Source organism: Scyliorhinus canicula, chromosome 3, assembly GCF_902713615.1.
Source record: "Scyliorhinus canicula chromosome 3, sScyCan1.1, whole genome shotgun sequence".
Classification (NCBI taxonomy): domain Eukaryota; kingdom Metazoa; phylum Chordata; class Chondrichthyes; order Carcharhiniformes; family Scyliorhinidae; genus Scyliorhinus; species Scyliorhinus canicula.
Window position 1 is genome coordinate 271,169,097 of NC_052148.1, and position 17,236 is coordinate 271,186,332.

At 46.5% G+C, this 17,236-nt stretch overlaps 1 protein-coding gene across 1 annotated transcript in view; it reads right to left on the reverse strand.

The window, feature by feature from the left end:
- dnajb14 (DnaJ heat shock protein family (Hsp40) member B14) overlaps positions 1-13,148 on the reverse strand; it is a 49,717-nt gene extending 36,569 nt beyond the window's left edge. The window contains exon 1 of the mRNA XM_038792808.1: positions 12,771-13,148. Within this exon, the coding sequence (XP_038648736.1) occupies positions 12,771-12,903 (133 nt within the window). The 5' untranslated portion in view covers positions 12,904-13,148. The remainder of the gene's footprint in view (positions 1-12,770) is intronic.
- Positions 13,149-17,236: the final 4,088 nt, after the last annotated feature.

Genomic DNA, 17,236 nt, shown 5'->3' on the forward strand with positions numbered 1-17,236 from the left:
GAAACCGGAGCACCCGGAGGAAACCCACGCACACACGGGGAGGATGTGCAGACTCCGCACAGACAGTGACACAAGCTGGAATCGAACCTAAAGCTTTCGTCTGTACCACAAGTCCTTCAGCACAGAGTATGTTATCTGAAGCAATTGTGCTATCCACAATGCTACCGTGCTGCCCAATATATATATTTATATTTAATAATAATAACCACCTTTATTAGTGTCACAAGTAGGCTTACGTTAACACTGCAGTGAAGTTACTGCGAAAAGCCCCAAGTCGCCACACACCGGCGCCTGTTCGGGTACACAGAGGGAGAATTCAGAATGTCCAATTTACCTAACAGCACGTCTTTCGGGACTTGTGGGAGGAAACCGGAGCACTCGGAGGAAACCCACGCAGACGCGGGGAGAACGTGCAGACTCCACACAGACAGTGACCCAAGCGGGAATCGAAACTGGGACCCTGGCACTTTGAATCAACAGTGCTAACCACTGTGCTACCGTGCCACCCATCGCCTCAATCTCCTAGGAACAGGTTGGGAACTCTTGCAAGACTTCTTCAGATATATGGGTAGATTGGCCAAGTTGGGGCTGCTCTCCTTAGAGAAGTAAAGGTTAAACTGAGATTTGAAAGTTCGAAATCAGGAAGCGGCCTAGATAAAGGTTACAGGGAGAAACTGTTCCCATTGGCGGTAGGATTGAAAACTAGAGGCCCCCAATTGAAAGTGATTGGCCAAAAAAACCCAAAGGTGACAGAAGGGAAAAGGCAGCGAGTGGTTAGGATCTGGAATGCCTGAGAGTGCGATGGAGGCACATTCAATTGAACTTTCAAAAGGGTGCTGGATTACCAGCGGAAAGGAAATTAACGGCAACATTACGGGGGCAGACATGAGAGTTTGACTACCCGAGCATTCTTGTAGAGAGCCCTCATGACACAACGCCAATGGTCTCAGTCTGTGCTGTAATCGTTCTATGATTCAAGATGTTTTCTGATATAAATCTCTACAAGCCAATCTCAATGACTGGACTCTATGCCAAAAAAAATTATTTTAAATGTATCCTCCCACAGCCCAGCTGCAGTGAGATTGTTGCTTTAAGAACAGAGAACATAAAAACTAGGAGCAGGAATAGGCCAGTCAGTCCCTCGAGCCTGCTCCGCCATTCAAGATCATGGCTCATCTTTTGAAACTTTCTTCGGGCAGCAATACTAATTAAAGAGTCCATAACCATTTATCTTGATATGAAAAGTGTTTTTCACAATAATCACTTCCTCTGCATTTACAGATCCTGAATGAACTTTCTGTTGTCAACTCTGGCACCGTCGTAATGGCTACACCAACTCTCAGGCACCGTCGTAATGGTCACACCAACTCTCAGGCACCGTCGTAATGGTCACACCAACTCTCAGGCACTGTCGTAATGGTCACACCAACTCTCAGGCACTGTCGTAATGGTCACACCAACTCTCAGGCACTGTCGTAATGGTCACACCAACTCTCAGGCACTGTCATAATGGTCACACACCATACTTTAACACACAGCAGCAGTCAGTATTGGATTCATTACTGTTATGGGCCAGGGTTTAGAGAACCCCAAAGTGTATCACGGAGTTCACCTGACCCACAATATTTACTAGATTGTGGTATGGGGAGCACACGGCCCACTCTACAGGTGTGGTACAGCAGAAATGGAAAAGTATTTTTTTTACGGCAAAACAATATTTATTCTATGAACTCAAGTTAACCTTTTTTAAACATAGTGAACATCTTAGCAACCATCAATTCAAACACAACCCCCAAAGACTACAATACTAAGTAATCCTTTAAGCTTTCATTTTAACATCGATCCGACTTAAAACACCTTTTACCAGAAGCACATCAGGTTAAAGTCACTACTGTTATTTAAATCACCAGGATCGATTTACAGTCTTTAGATTACAGAGAGAGACCCTAATACACCTTCTGGCTGTGACTGTAGCTATCCAACTCTGAAAACAAAACTAAAACACACCCTGCAGCAAACCGCCTAAAACAAAAGTAAAAAGCTGACAGACAGCCCAGCTCCACCCACTCCCTGACATCACTGCAGTAATAAGCACCCATTTCTTAAAGGTACTCTCAATAAGGGCAGCAAGGTGGCGCAGTGGGTTAGCCCTGCTGCCTCACGGCACCGAGGTCCCAGGTTCGATCCCAGCCCTGGGTCACTGTCCGTGCGGAGTTTGCACATTATCTCCGTGTCTGCGTGGGTTTCGCCCCCACACCCCAAAGATATGCAGGGTAGGTGGATTGGCCACGCTAAATTGCCCCTTAATTGGAAAAAAATTAATTGGGTACTCCAAATTTATTTTTTTAAAAAGGTACTCACGACAGATATTTATATACACACGCCCATTTATAAACACCAATTTCTTAAAGGTACTCTCACATGACATTATTCAGCAAAACGTGACTAAATACAAAGATTGCGAACACATCATGCTGCCTCACATCAGTGATTTGCGTTAAAGGAAAACAAACCCACGGTCTGAGCAAAACAATAAATACAGTCAGCAGCACAGAGCAACCACACGACAGGAAGAAAGAACTTGCATTTCTATAGCACCGTTCACACGTCAGGATATCCTAAAGCGATTCATAACCAATGAACTACTTTTTGAAAAAAGTGTAGTCACTATTGTAATGTAGAAAACTTGCCATGCAACTTGGTACACAGCAAGCTCCCATATACAGCAACGCGATAATGGCTAGATAATCTAATTTACTGGTTTGAGTGATAAATATTGGCTTGGACACAGAGGGCAGTCAGAGGCCTTGGTTTAATGTCTCATCGGAAAGCTGGCACCTCCAACAGCGCAGCACACCTCCGGCACGGGCAGCATCAGTATGGACAATGGGCTCAAATCTCTGACATGACTCAACAAAGAACAATACAGCACAGGGACAGGCCCTTCGGCCCTCCAAGCCTGTACCAACCCTGGCCGAAACCCTCAGCACTTCCTTGTGCCGTATCCCTCTATACCCGCCCTATCCATGTATTTGTCGAGATGCCTTTTGAACGCCGTTAATGTATCTGCTTCCACACCCTCCCCTGGCAACGCGTTCCAGGCACTCACCACCCTCTGCGGAAAAAACCTGCCTCGCACATCTCCTCTAAACTTTGCCCCACGGACCTTAAACCTATGCCCCCCTGGTGACTGACCCCTTCACCCTGGGAAAGAGTGCCTGCCCATCCACTCTATCCATGCCCCTCATCATAGGGCAGCACGGTAGCATTGTGGATAGCACAACTGCTTCACAGCTCCAGGGTCCCAGGTTCGATTCCGGCTTGTGTCACTGTCTGTGGAGTCTGCACATCCTCCCCGTGTCTGCGTGGGTTTCCTCCGGGTGCTCCGGTTTCCTCCCACAGTCCAAAGATGTGCAGGTTAGGTGGATTGGCCATGATAAAAATTGCCCTTAGTGTCCAAAATTGCCCTTAGTGTTGGGTGGGGTTGCTGGGTTATGGGTAGGGTGTGGGTTATGACCTTGGGTAGGGTGCTCTTTCCAAGAGCCGGTGCAGACTCGATGGGCCGAATGGCCTCCTTCTGCACTGTAAATTCTATAATCTTCTCAGCCTCTATCAGGTCACTTCTCAATCTCTGTGGTTCTAATGAAAACTGTCCGAGTCTATTTTGCCTCTCCGTACAGCTAACACCCTCCAGACCAGGCAACATCCTGGTAAACCTCCTCTGCACCCTCTCCAAAGCCTCCACATCCTTCTGTTAGTGTCAAGTTCAGGACCTTCTGACAGAGATGAGAATGCTCCCCACTCAGCCATGGCACAACACCTTGCCAGTTCTCAGATTCAGCCACCTCCCCAGCCAGCAGCAGTATCTCTTCACTTACAATAGTTACTTTAATAACACAGGTTTGAAATATATTTCATGGACTAATCCAATGCTAGATTACGAGTTTAAAATTATGTACAGGATAAAACTTGCACGTAAAGCTAAATGAGCAAGACAAACACGCAACTCTGCTCAAGATGACAAATATCAAAGTCAAATGTAATCATCGTTTGTGAGAAACCTCTTATTCACAGGCCTGTTACAAACACAATTTAAGTGACAAGATTTCAGTGAAAAAAATTATTTAAAATTCCAACAGTTACTTGGGAGTGTTCACTTTTTGGTATCCATTCAGACATACTCGGTATTAGTTTTAGAATTAAGTTTTAAAAGATTAGTATGATTATAAGAGATGTACAAAGAGGATCTGTGGGGGAGAGCTCGCTCTCCTCCATCATTTATAACCATACTAACCTTTTAAAACTTAATTCTTAAACTAATATTATCTCTACCCATAACCATGCTCTTTTATGTTAATGTCCCTATACTCTGAATGCTTCACCAATGTCGGTGTCTATGTATTAACTTCTTAAAAATAAATTTACAGTCCCCAATTATTATTTTTTCCAATTAAGGGGCAATTTAGCGTGGCCAATCCACCTACCCCGCACATCTTTGGGTTGTGGGGGTGAAACCCACGCAGACACGGGGAGAATGTGCAAACTCCACACGGACAGTGACCCAGGGCTGGGATCGAACCTGGGACCTCGGCGCCGTGAGGCAGCAGTGGTGTATATATCGTATGTCCTATGTTTATCATACATGGAGCCATCTGTCTGGACTGTACGCAGAATAATACTATTCACTGTACCCCGGTACACGTGACAATAAATCTAAATCGAACATACAATTCCTGGATGGTTGGCAGTGACACGTAAATAACAATAATAATGCATCCACAGAGAAAATAGCAGGTAGGGGGGGTTTCAAACTGGAAATGAACAAGATACTTTGGATTATTGAAAATGGGGAGATGCGCGCACGCATTGACAGCAGCGGAAACTGACACAAAAGGACGAATTAAACTCCCAAATCACTCTTCAACAATTCGAACGACAACTCCGAGCGTCACCAAAGAAAACACAGTTGTGTGTGTGTGTGTCCCTGTGTAGCACAGGAGCTGTAACCCTGGGGACCACAGATGATGCTCTGAGTCATCCTCCCAATAATCAGCAACATCTCAAGGTGACGATCAAAACAGCTCCGATTAACCTGCTAAAAAACAACAAAACGTGCCTCACAGAATTCGACCAGGACAAAAGCAGCGAATGAGAAATACACACATTAAGATTCCAACGCAGAAAGGTTACGGCACTTCAGATCCAGGTACCTCTTAAATGAGTTGAGAGTTTCTGCCTCGGCCGCCAATTTTGGCCGTGAATTCCAGATTCCATTACCCTCTGGTTAAAATGCTTTTCCTCATGCCCCCTCTAATCCTTCGACCAATCACCTTAAATCTACGATGATTGATCCCTCAGCTAGGGGAAACAGGTCTTTGCTGTCGAGGCCTCTCAATTTTGTACAGCACACAATCAGGCCATTCGGCCCAGCTGGTCTATGCTCCACATGAACCTCCCTTCGACAAATCTGTTTAGCCAAACCCATCCTTCCATTCCATTCCCTCTCATGTTCTTACCCAAACTTCGTATTAAATGTAGCTAAGCTAATAGGACGGCTGGATTTCCATTGCACAGTTTGGATATCCCTGCTCCCCGACAGGCAGAAGGGATGATGTGTCACATATTGATCAAAAGTATGATGATCCATCTCGTTATTCCTGCTCCTTTTCTCCAATTGTGGAATCACAAGAGCACAAGGGGCCATTCTGGCCACTGGGCCTGCGCTGGCTCTTTGAAAGAGCTATCCAATTTGTCCCACTCGCCTTGCTCGCTCACTCCCCCCCCCCACACCCGACCAGAGCTCTATAAACTTCACCTTTTCAACTACTGTATTTATCCAGTTCCCTTTTTGAAAGTTCCTCTGGAATCTGCCCCCACCGCCCTTTCAGGCAGCACCTTCCCAGTTCAAAACAACTTGCTGCGAAAATTAATCCTCATCTCCCCTCTTTTGTCAATTATCTTAAATCGGAGTCGCTGGTTCCTGAGTCTCCTGCCAATGGGAACAGTTTCCCTTGATCCGCTCTCATCAACAACACCGCTGATTATTTTGAACATATCTAATGGATAGATAAATGGAATTGGGCATTTTGTCTCATGTCTCAGTTACTGCGCAAGAACTTCACCGATGAATGACATCGAATTAACAGCACGCAGACAGGTCATTCAGTGTTAACGCTCCACATGAGCCTCCTTCACTCCTTGCCAGCACATCCTAACGTTACCGCCTTCCCGGTTTACCCAGGAATTCGCTATTGGGTTTATTTACGACTGTCTTATGTTGATGGCTCTTGGACTCACTCAACCAGTGGCAACGTCTTCTCTACGTCTATCTTATCGAATGCCCCCCCCCCACTCCCCACAATTCATGCTAATTTAAAATCTGGCTACGCCTCACCCTTCCCGTTTCTAGAGAAAAGAACAACAGCCTGATCCATATTTTCCAAGTTAAAAAAAAGCTCAGTTGTCTGGGTAAAACCGGCAGGTAAATGTGGCGAAGAAATTCTAAACTCACTCAGTTATGGACACAATGGGCTCTCCACAAAAAGCAGCACAGTGTGGATGCTGGACATCTGACACGAGGACAAAAAGCTGGGAAAAAATCGGTCAGATTGGGCAGCACCTGTGGAGAGGGAGAACACAGCCAGTTTCAGGCTGAAAGGTCTCTCTCCACAGGTGTTGTTGGCCTGATGCAATTCTTATTACAGAATCCTTTCTATGGTTCTACTGTAAAGTTGTGAAACATTCATAATCCATCAATGTTGGTTAAAGATGACTATTACAGCCAGTCACAACCGAGAGACTGAACGATTAATTTCTTTGAGGACGAGTCTCGAACTGGGCGCATTGTGTACATTGAGGCATGTTTCAATTATCAGCCACCTTGTATTTAAACAGCCCCATCAATGAAGGACTATCCCAAAGTGCTTTAGAGGCAGAATTAAAAATGAAGCTGCCAAAGGAACAAACACAAGACTTGTGGTCACTGGAGGGCATTAGAAAAATTAGTAAAGGGAAGGGAAGAGTCAAAACAGGCAATGACCCTACAAGAGAGAGGATCTAACCTTCGCCCCTTGACATTCAATGGCATTTACCAATGCTGAATCCCCTACAATCAACAGCCTGGGGGGCCTACCATTGATCAGAAACTGAACTGGACCCAGCCATATTAATATTGTGGCTACCAGGGCAGGACAAAGGCTAGGAATCTCCAGCGCGTAACTCACCTCCTGCCACCCCACCCAAAGCCTGTCCACCATCTACAAAGCACAAGTCAGGAGTGCGACAGAACACTCTCCACTTGCCTGGATGAGTGCAGCTCCAACAACACTCAAGAAGCTCAACACCATCCAGGACAAAGCAGCCGCTTGATTGCTACTCTTTCCACAAACATTCAAACCCTCCACCACCAACGAAACGGCAGCCGTGTGTACCATCTATAGATGCACTGCAGGAACTCAACCAAGGTTCCTACGACAGCACCTTCCAAACCACGACTGCTACCATCTAGAAGGACAAGAGCATCAGATACCTGGGAACTCCACCACCTGGAGGTTCCCCTCCAAGTTACTCACCACCCTGACTGGGAAATATATCGGCCGTTCCTTCACTGTCGCTGGGGCAACATCCTGGAACTCTCTCCCTAACAGCATAGTGGGTGTACCTACACCTGAAGGACCACAGCGGTTCAAGAAGGCAGCTCCCCACCACCTTCTGCAGGATAACTAGGGATGGGCAATAAATGCTGGCCTAACCAGCGACGCCCACATCCCGTGAATGAAGTTTTAAAAATTAGGGTGAGAATTCCACTGCATGGACATTAACTGTCCGACGGCCCAGGAAGAAAGAAGGATTTGCATTTTTATAGCACCTTTGGTGAACTCGAGTTGTCCCAAAGCGCTTGAAGCCATGGAATCATTTTGAAATGCAGTCGCTGATGTAATGTTGGAGATGCGGCAATCTCTGCTCAGCGAGATCCCACAAACGGCAATGTTAACAACGGATGCATAAAATCAGAGATGTGGGCTGAAGGACAAATATTTGCTCAGGCCAGTACGGGAAAACTCCCTTGTTCTTCTTTGAAATCATGCCATGGGATCTTTCTCAGCCATCCGATGGGGGCAGAAGGGTGCCTTGGTTCGAAAGACAGCACCACGGGATCTTTCAGCACCGCACTGGAGGAGTGTCAGCCTGGATTCCTGTCCTCGAGTCTCTGTAGTCGGACATGAACTCCCAGCCTTCTGACTCAAGAGGCAAGAATGTTCCCCGCTACATCACAGCGGACAAGACTGACACAGCCACCCATAGCGGATACAAAACGTCAGAGAGTCAGTGGCACAGAGAATTTGAGGGTGAGGGTTGTAGACGAGAGATGGAGAGGGGTGCGGTCAAACATTGACAAAGCAAAAAAAAATTAATTTGAGCTGCTGGAGTTAGCCAGTGAGGAACTGGAAGACCGTAAAGAAGCACCTCGTTTAAAAAAAAATACCTTTGCAGAGTACTCAATTTTTTTTCCAATCAAGGGCAATTTAGCGTGGCCAATCCACCTAACCTGCACATCTTTGGATTGTGGGGGGTGAAACCCACTCAGACACGGGGAGAATGTGCAAACTCCACACGGGCAGTGGCCAGGATCAAACCTGGGTCCTCAGCGCAGTGAGGCAGCAGTGCTAACCACTGTGCAACCGTGCCACCCCAGAATCACCTTGTTTTAAAAAGAATGATTCTATTGTATTCATGGTACCACAATAATTCTGAAAGTTCCCACCACAGCAATAATTGTCCTGAAGGGGAACCTGATATGGGTCACTCCCTTGTAAGGGAACATTTAATCACAAACAGGCCCGGAATACTAATCTCCAGACAGTACACGGCCCCGACTCTGCCTCTCACCCTCCCCAGAGCCCCCATTTCCAAAATCAGCCTGACAAACAGTCCTCAAACGCTGCCTTTTTGTATAATGAATAACTAAAGCACAGTTCTCAGTGCCTCGGTCACAGAGACGGTACAACAATCGGCCCAACCTTGCCAGCTTCCAGGTTACCTTGGCCGATTCTTGCACTATGGTTGAGAAAGGTTTGGAAATTCTATCCCATTGACTGAGATCAATCCTTCATTAAATCACTGGGCGTGGATTATCTTGCAGGCGTTCAATTTAATGTTCAAACAAAACTATACCAAGCGTGTAAAATGTCACTGTCAGATTGACTACACAGAAACAGGCTATTTTGTCCCACTGGCCTATGCTGGTGTACATGCTCCATCCAAGCCTTCTCCCACCCCTCGTCATCTAACCCCATCAATATAGAAAAGAACAAAGAACAATTCAGCACAGGTACAGGCCCTTCGGCCCTCCAAGCCTGTACCGGTCATGATACCAACCTTGGCCCAAACCCTCAGCACTTCATAGAACATAGAACAGTACAGCACAGAACAGGCCCTTCGGCCCTCGATGTGGTGCCGAGCAATGATCACCCTACTCAAGCCCACGTATCCACCCTATACCCGTAACCCAACAACTCCCCCCCCTTAACCTTACTATTAGGACACTACGGGCAATTTAGCATGGCCAATCCACCTAACCCGCACATCTTTGGACTGTGGGAGGAAACCGGAGCACCCGGAGGAAACCCACGCACACACGGGGAGGACGTGCAGACTCCACACAGACAGTGACCCAGCCGGGAATCGAACATGGGACCCTGGAGCTGTGAAGGATTTATGCTAACCACCATGCTACCGTGCTGCCCCAAACATTTTCGATGCGGCACTTCCTTGTGCCATATCCCTCTATACTCATCCTATCCATGTGTTTGTCAAGATGCCTTTTGAACGCCCGTTAATGTAGCTGCTTCCACAACCTCCCCTGGCAACGCGTTCCAGGCACTCACCACCCTCTGCGTAAAAAACCTGCCTCACACATCTCCTCTAAACTTTGCCCCATGGACCTTAAACCTATGCCCCCTGGTGACTGACCCCTCCACCCTGAGAAAGAGTGCCTGCCCATCCACTCTATCCATATCCTTATTCCTTTCTTCCCCATGTATAGCTTCCCTTTAACCAATCACTTAATTCTGAAAATGTTCGTATCACTCGGAACACAGCGTTGGATCTTACGTATTCCATAAATTGATGCGTCAAAATCTAACGAATCTTTCATATAATTTCTTAGATTCTCTGATGTATAACAACTTGCACTTGCACAGCGCCTTTAACAAATGTCCCACGGCGCTTTCATAGAAACGTTAACAAAATATGACACCTAGACACATAAGAAAAACAGGGCAACAACTTGTCAAAGTGGTGGGCGACCGACAGCCCAGGGGTCAGATGCGGCCGATCTGCATTGAGTGCAGCCCAGGAGGAGTGAGGGGTAGGAGGTGGTTAAGGAGCGAATGCCAGGACATAGGGCCTCAGCTAGCTGAAGGCACAGCCGCCAACGAGGAGTGCATTGCTACGAAAGAGAGAACGGATATGATTTTGCCGCCGGTAAGGGCAAATAGACATGTTGTTTTTTTTTATACCACAGATCACGGGAGATCTGAAACCTAAACATAAACTGCTGGAAAAAACTCAGCAGGTCAGGCAGCATCTGCAGAGAGAGAAACAGAGCTACGGTTTCGGGTCTGGCTGACTCTTCTTTGAGAATCTTCCAAAGGTCATTTTTAAAATACTCCTGAAGAAAAAAAAAGTTTTGCGCGAGCGAATGAATGGAAACGGTGATTCCCCCCCTCCCTCCCAGTATCACATTCAAACATCATAACCAACTGGTAGCCAACACTTAATTAAAATTGCCTCAGTGCCAGGAATCATGCCTTGAAGAACTGACGCGCTCAATGTATGCCCAATGAATCAACGCATATTTGGTTTTCATATTTGCTGATACACAGTAACTTTCAGAAGGTCAGCTTCACATTAGCGGGGTTTTCCTCTCTCACGTCACAGGCTGACCACATAATCTTCAAAGGAGGAACTGGAATCCTTTATCCCGCACAAAACATCTTGTCCCACGCTTGCCCTTAGTCGCTTAACATACAAGGCTCATTTCAAGAGCTACAGTGTGCTTCTGAGGTTGCCACTTCTGTAAAAAGTCATGGCATCTCTGTGGAGGTGTGTATGTATATATATACACACATATATATATATATGTATATATGTGTGTATGCATATGTATATATATAGCAGTCACACACATTTGTCTGGTGAAATCAGAGGTAGCCAAGTATCTTCTCACTAACTACAAGTATCTATGAGGTGGAGATGCCGGCGGTGGACTGGGGTGTGCACAGTAAGAAGTCTTACACCAGGTTAAAGTCCAACAGGTTTGTTTTGAATCAACAGCTTTCGGAGCACCGCTCCTTCCCCAGGTGAATCACAGCGGTGCTCCGCAAGTTAGTGATTTGAAACAAACCTGTTGGACTTTAACCTGGTGTTGTAATACTTCTTACTGTACAAGTATCTAGGTAGATGAGAGTTGAATTGGAGAGGTCAATGCAGACTTGGTGGCCAGAGGACACACATACACAATCATACCAGCACAGAAATTTAAAAACTTTGTGAATTTTTTAAAAAATGCATGGGTCATGCTACCCAAAATGAATTGGTAAAGGCAGATTGCGGCATAGGGGTAATGTCACTGAAATAACAATGCAGAGACCAACGGCACTGTTCTGGGGACCTGGGTTCCAATCTCTCAGCCAATAGTCAAAAAGGCAAGCGGCACAGTGATTAGCACTGCTGCCTCACGGCGCCGAGGACCGGGTTCAATTCCGGCCCCAGGTCACACTAAATTGCTCCCCAATTGCAAAAAAAAATTGGATACTCTATAAGTTTTTAAAAAAAGATAGCCCTAAAGTCTCACAATGACCACGAAACCATTGCCGATTGTTGTAAAAAACCACATTCTCAAATAACCCAGATTAGGATGTCAGGATAGGATTCTGAGCACCCCACACTGGAGATTGATGTTGGTGTGATACTGGCTGAAGAAGAACGGCAACATTAATATTGCAATGTTCAACAATGGGATTGAAAAGCTAGCCTCGGTAATGGTGACCAGGAAACTATGGATGATTGTCGTAAAAACCCTTTAGTGAAGGAAATCTGCCATCCTTACCCGGTCTGGCCTACATACGAGTCCAGACCCACAGCGACGCGGTTGACTCTTAACTGCTGCCCAAAATGGGCGAGCGAGACACTCAGTTCGAGGGCAATTAGGGATGGGCAACAAATGCCAGCGATGCCCACATCTCATTAAAAACAAAATCCACCTGCAACCACCTAAAGTGCAAAAATACCCAGAGCCAAAAATACACATTTAATGGGCCTAAAGTCGACATAGAGGGAGAAACTTGCAATGGCTCTTTTGCATATTTTAAATCAGACAGACAGGCACACAGAGAGCAGGGAGAGGTGACGGTGCAAAGCGCAGCAAGCGCCGGGCCAGGGACTGATTTACAGCTGAGCCCGGCCGGGCCCGGGGATCCGGGGCTGATTGACAGCTGAGCCCGGGCCGGGCCCGGGGATCCGGGGCTGATTGACAGCTGAGCCCGGCCGGGCCCGGGGATCCGGGGCTGATTGACAGCTGAGCCCGGGCCGGGCCCGGGGATCCGGGGCTGATTGACAGCTGAGCCCGGGCCCGGGGATCCGGGGCTGATTGACAGCTGAGCCCGGGGATTCAGTCTTGCAGCAGTACCGGTTGCATTGCCAGCCGCGCCGCCTCGGCCCCTCTATTTCCTTTTGCAGCAGATGCAATCCCTCTCCCGCGGCCTCACCTTTCGCCTCCACCGAAGGGTACAGCTTCTCCGCCTTGTGCAGGAACTTGAGCGCCTTGTCCGTCTGCCCCTCCTGCAGCGCTCTCCTGGCGATCTGCAAACACTTCTCCGCCTCGTCCCTGTTCCCTTCCATGATTTAACTTCCCCCACCCTCCCCCTCGCCTTCTTCCTTGAGCCGGCCACTCCAGCAGGAAATGAGCAGATTCCACACCCGCAGCATCAAGAGAGAAGAGTCTAACCCCGGTCAGGTCGATGCAAACCCTGGCCGGGCACCCGCACAGAGCCTGCACCGTCCACTCAAATATATATATTTTTTGCAGCCCTGGTTTATTGCAAAAATGCAATAACAATTTACCAGTGGCGAAACGTCGGTTAGGAATCGCTGATTCCTGCCTCTGACTTGCTGCACCAATGAGAAGCAGCTCCTCCAGATTTGCTTATAGACCCCGCCTTAATAACATCAACTTGCATTTCGATAGCGCCTTTCAGGCGGTGCACTGGTGTTTCATGGGAACATTTATAGAACAAGGTGTGACACCCAAGGATGTTTTAGGGCAGATGACCAAAAAAACTTGATGGAAGCTTGTTTTTATTAAAGAGAGAGGGGTTCAGAGATTTAGGGACCGCATTTAAGAGTTTAGAATCTTTGCAACTGAAGGTGGGGGTCATCAATGGTGGAGCAGGCCAGAATTAGGAGCACAGGTGTCTCAGGAGGGTGGTGGGACTGGAAGATATTGCACAGAAAGAAAGGGGAGAGGCCATGGAAGAGTTTGACAGTAAGGATGATCATTGGGAAATCAAGGCATTGTAAATCCGAGAGCCACAGTAACTCAGCGAGTACAGGTGCTGGTGGCAGGATGTTGTGCTGGTAATGACACAGGCAGCAGATTTTTGCATAGCCTCAAGTTTACAGAGTGTAGAATTTGGGAGACCAGCCAGGAATGTATTGGAATAGTCAAGTCCAGAGGTAACATGGAAAATAGGAGCAGCAGGAGGCCATTTGGCCCTTCGAGCCTGCTCCGCCATTCATTATGAACACGGCTGATCATCCAACTCAATAGCCTAAATCCCGCTTTCCCCCCCATACCTTATCCCCTTCGTCCTAAGTGCTATATCTAACTGCTCCTTGAAAACATACAATGTTTTGGCCTCAAATGCTTCCTGTGGTAACAAATTGCACAGACCACTCTGGGTGAAGAAATTACTCCTCATCGATGTCCTAAACGGTCAACCCCGAATCCTCAGACTGTGATCCCTGGTTCTAGGCACACCTGTAGAGATGTGCAAAAGCAATTGTACATGTAAACGTGTTTGACCTTTGACCACTAGGTGGCAGGCAAGATATACCATGTGACATTGCAACAGTCGTCATGGTTAGTTGTGTTTTATAATTGTTCCAATTTGTTAGTGTTAGTTTCCAACCCATGTTTTGTTATACAATATGAATTTGGCTAGCCTAGAACTAGATGTTCTTTGCTGCGCTGACTCAATAATTATCCATGCACTAGAACATAACATGGTACCAGGTGTGGGGGTTTTGGTGTTTTGCCTTTCACCGACAAGATTCAACTCAAGAACGATGCTCAACCAGTGATATGTGCTCTGAGAAGAGTTCCAACACCATTACGTGACCATCTAAGAGATGAATTAGACAGATTGACAAATTTTTGGTGTGATCAAAAAGATCGAAGAGCTGACAGATTGGATCAATTCGATGGTTTGTGTTAAAAAAAAAGAAATAATGATCTCAGGATATGCATTGATCCTAAAGATCTCAATGCAAACATAAAAAGGGAACTTTATCCGATACCTAAGCGAGAGGAGATGTTAGGTGCGACGTATTTCAGCAAACTTTAAAAAAAAATGAATTTAGAGTACCCAATTATTTTTTTTTATTAAGGGGTAATTTAGCATGGCCAATCCACCGAACTTGCACATCTTTTGGTTATGGAGGTGAAACCAACGCAGACACGGGGAGAATTTGCAAACTCCACATGGACAGTGACCCAGGACCAGGATTCGAACCCGAATTCTCAGCACCATAGTCCCAGTGCTAACCACTGCGCCACGTGCCACCATATTTCAGCAAACTTGATGCTTCGCAGGGATTCTGGGAACTCAAGTTGGATGAAGAGAGTACTAAGTATTGAACGTTCAATGCTCCGTTTGGTAGATATTGCTTTCTCCGTGTACCCTTTGCATAATTTATGCATCAGAAATCTTCCACAGAGAGATGGAACAAATTGTTGAAGGCATTACGGGTATTCGAGTATGTGTTGATGACATCATCATTTGGGATTCCCCCCCAAGGGGAACACAATGAAAGGCTAATAAGAGTGTTGCAGAATGTCAAGAAAAATGGGCTACGTCTTAACAAGGCCAAATGTCAATTTGGTGTAAAGGAAATAATGTTCCTAAGAGACAGGTTGCTCAAGGAATAAAGCCTGCTGACGTGAGGATACAAGCCATTATGAATATGCCTCGACCAACAGACCAAAAAGGGAGTACTGAGAATACCAGGCATGATTAATTTTATTGGTAAATTTATTCCAAACCTCTCAGTAATGGCAGCATGTCTTGGAAAAGTTCTAATAATAGTGAATAACTTCACTTGGACAAACATGAACAAGAGTGGATCATGTTGAAAACAGCTCCAACAACAACTCCAGTTCTGACATTTTCCAACCCGACCAAGAACACACAAATTGCGACAGAGGCATCAAAGGATGGTGTAGGTGCAACAGGAAAATGGTAGTGATCAGAAATCAGTAGCATATTCATCCAGATCAGTGACAGTCTCTGAGTGTCGTTATGCTCAAACTGAAAAAGAATGTCTAAGATTAGTTAACGGGTTAGAGAAATTCCAGTTACATGTAAGGCCTGCCTACTTCCCTTGTAGAAATAGATCACCGATCATCGGTAGCCATAGTCAAGAAAAACCTTAGTGAAATGTCACCTTGCATCCAAAGGATGATAGATAGATAGAGAAATACAGCACAGAACAGGCCCTTCGGCCCACGATGTTGCGCCGAAATTTGTCCTAGGTTAATCATAGAATTTTGGACAATTTTTCATGGCCAATCCGCCCAACCTGCATATCTTTGGACTGTGGGAGGAAACCGGAGTACCCGGAGGAAACCCACGCAGTCACGGGGAGGATGTGCAGACTCCACACAGACAGCGACCCAAGTCGAAATCGAACTTGGGACCCTGGAGCTGTGAAGCAATTGTGCTATCCACAATGCTACCGTGCTGCCCTTAAGAAGTTAACCTACACTCCATTATTCTACCCTAATCCAAGTACCTATCCAATAGCCGCTTGAAGGTCCCTAACTTTTCCGACTCAACTACTTCCACAGACAGTGCATTCCATGCCCCCACTACTCTCTGGGTAAAGAACCTACCTCTGACATCCCCTCTATATCTTCCACCATTTATCTTAAATTTATGTCCCCTTGTAATGGTGTGTTCCACCCGGGGAAAAAGTCTCTGACTGTCTATTCTATCTATTCCCCTGATCATCTTATAAACCTCTATCAAGTCGCCCCTCATCCTTCTCCGTTCTAATGAGATAAGGCCTAGCACCCTCAACCTTTCCTCGTATGACCTACTCTCCATTCCAGGCAACATCCTGGTAAATCTCCTTTGCACCTTTTCCAAAGCTTCCACATCTTTCCTAAAATGAGGTGACCAGAACTGCACACAGTACTCCAAATGTGGCCTGACCAAGGTTTTGTACAGCTGCATCATCACCTCACGGCTCTTAAATTCAATCCCTCTGCTAATGAACGCTAGCACACCATAGGCCTTCTTCACAGCTCTATCCACTTGAGTGGCAACTTTCAAAGAACTATGAACATAGACCCCAAGATCTCTCTGCTCCTCCACATTGCCAAGAACCCTACCATTAACCCTGTATTCCGCATTCATATTTGTCCTTCCAAAATGAACAACCTGACACTTGTCAGGGTTAAACTCCATCTGCCACTTCTCAGCCCAGCTCTGCATCCTATCTATGTCTCTTTGCAGCTGACAGCAGCCCTCCTCACTATCCACAACTCCACCAATCTTCGTATCATCTGCAAATTTACTGACCCACCCTTCAACTTGCTGAAATATGGTGGCACGTGGCGCAGTGGTTAGCACTGGGACTATGGTGCTGAGGATTCGGGTTCGAATCCTGGTCCTGGGTCACTGTCCATGTGGAGTTTGCAAATTCTCCCCGTGTCTGCGTGGGTTTCACCTCCATAACCAATTCTTCAGAGGTATGACTTTGACTGGATCTATACACCGGGCAAGCACATTGTAGTGGCCAATGCGCCATCCAGAGCTACAGCAGCACTGGATGACAATTCCATGGGAGAGGATGTGCAAGTTCATGTGGATGTGATCACAGAGACACTACCAGTGTCAGATGCAAAAGTCAAAACGGATTGTTGTAGAAACGGAAAGAGATGAAGTTCTGC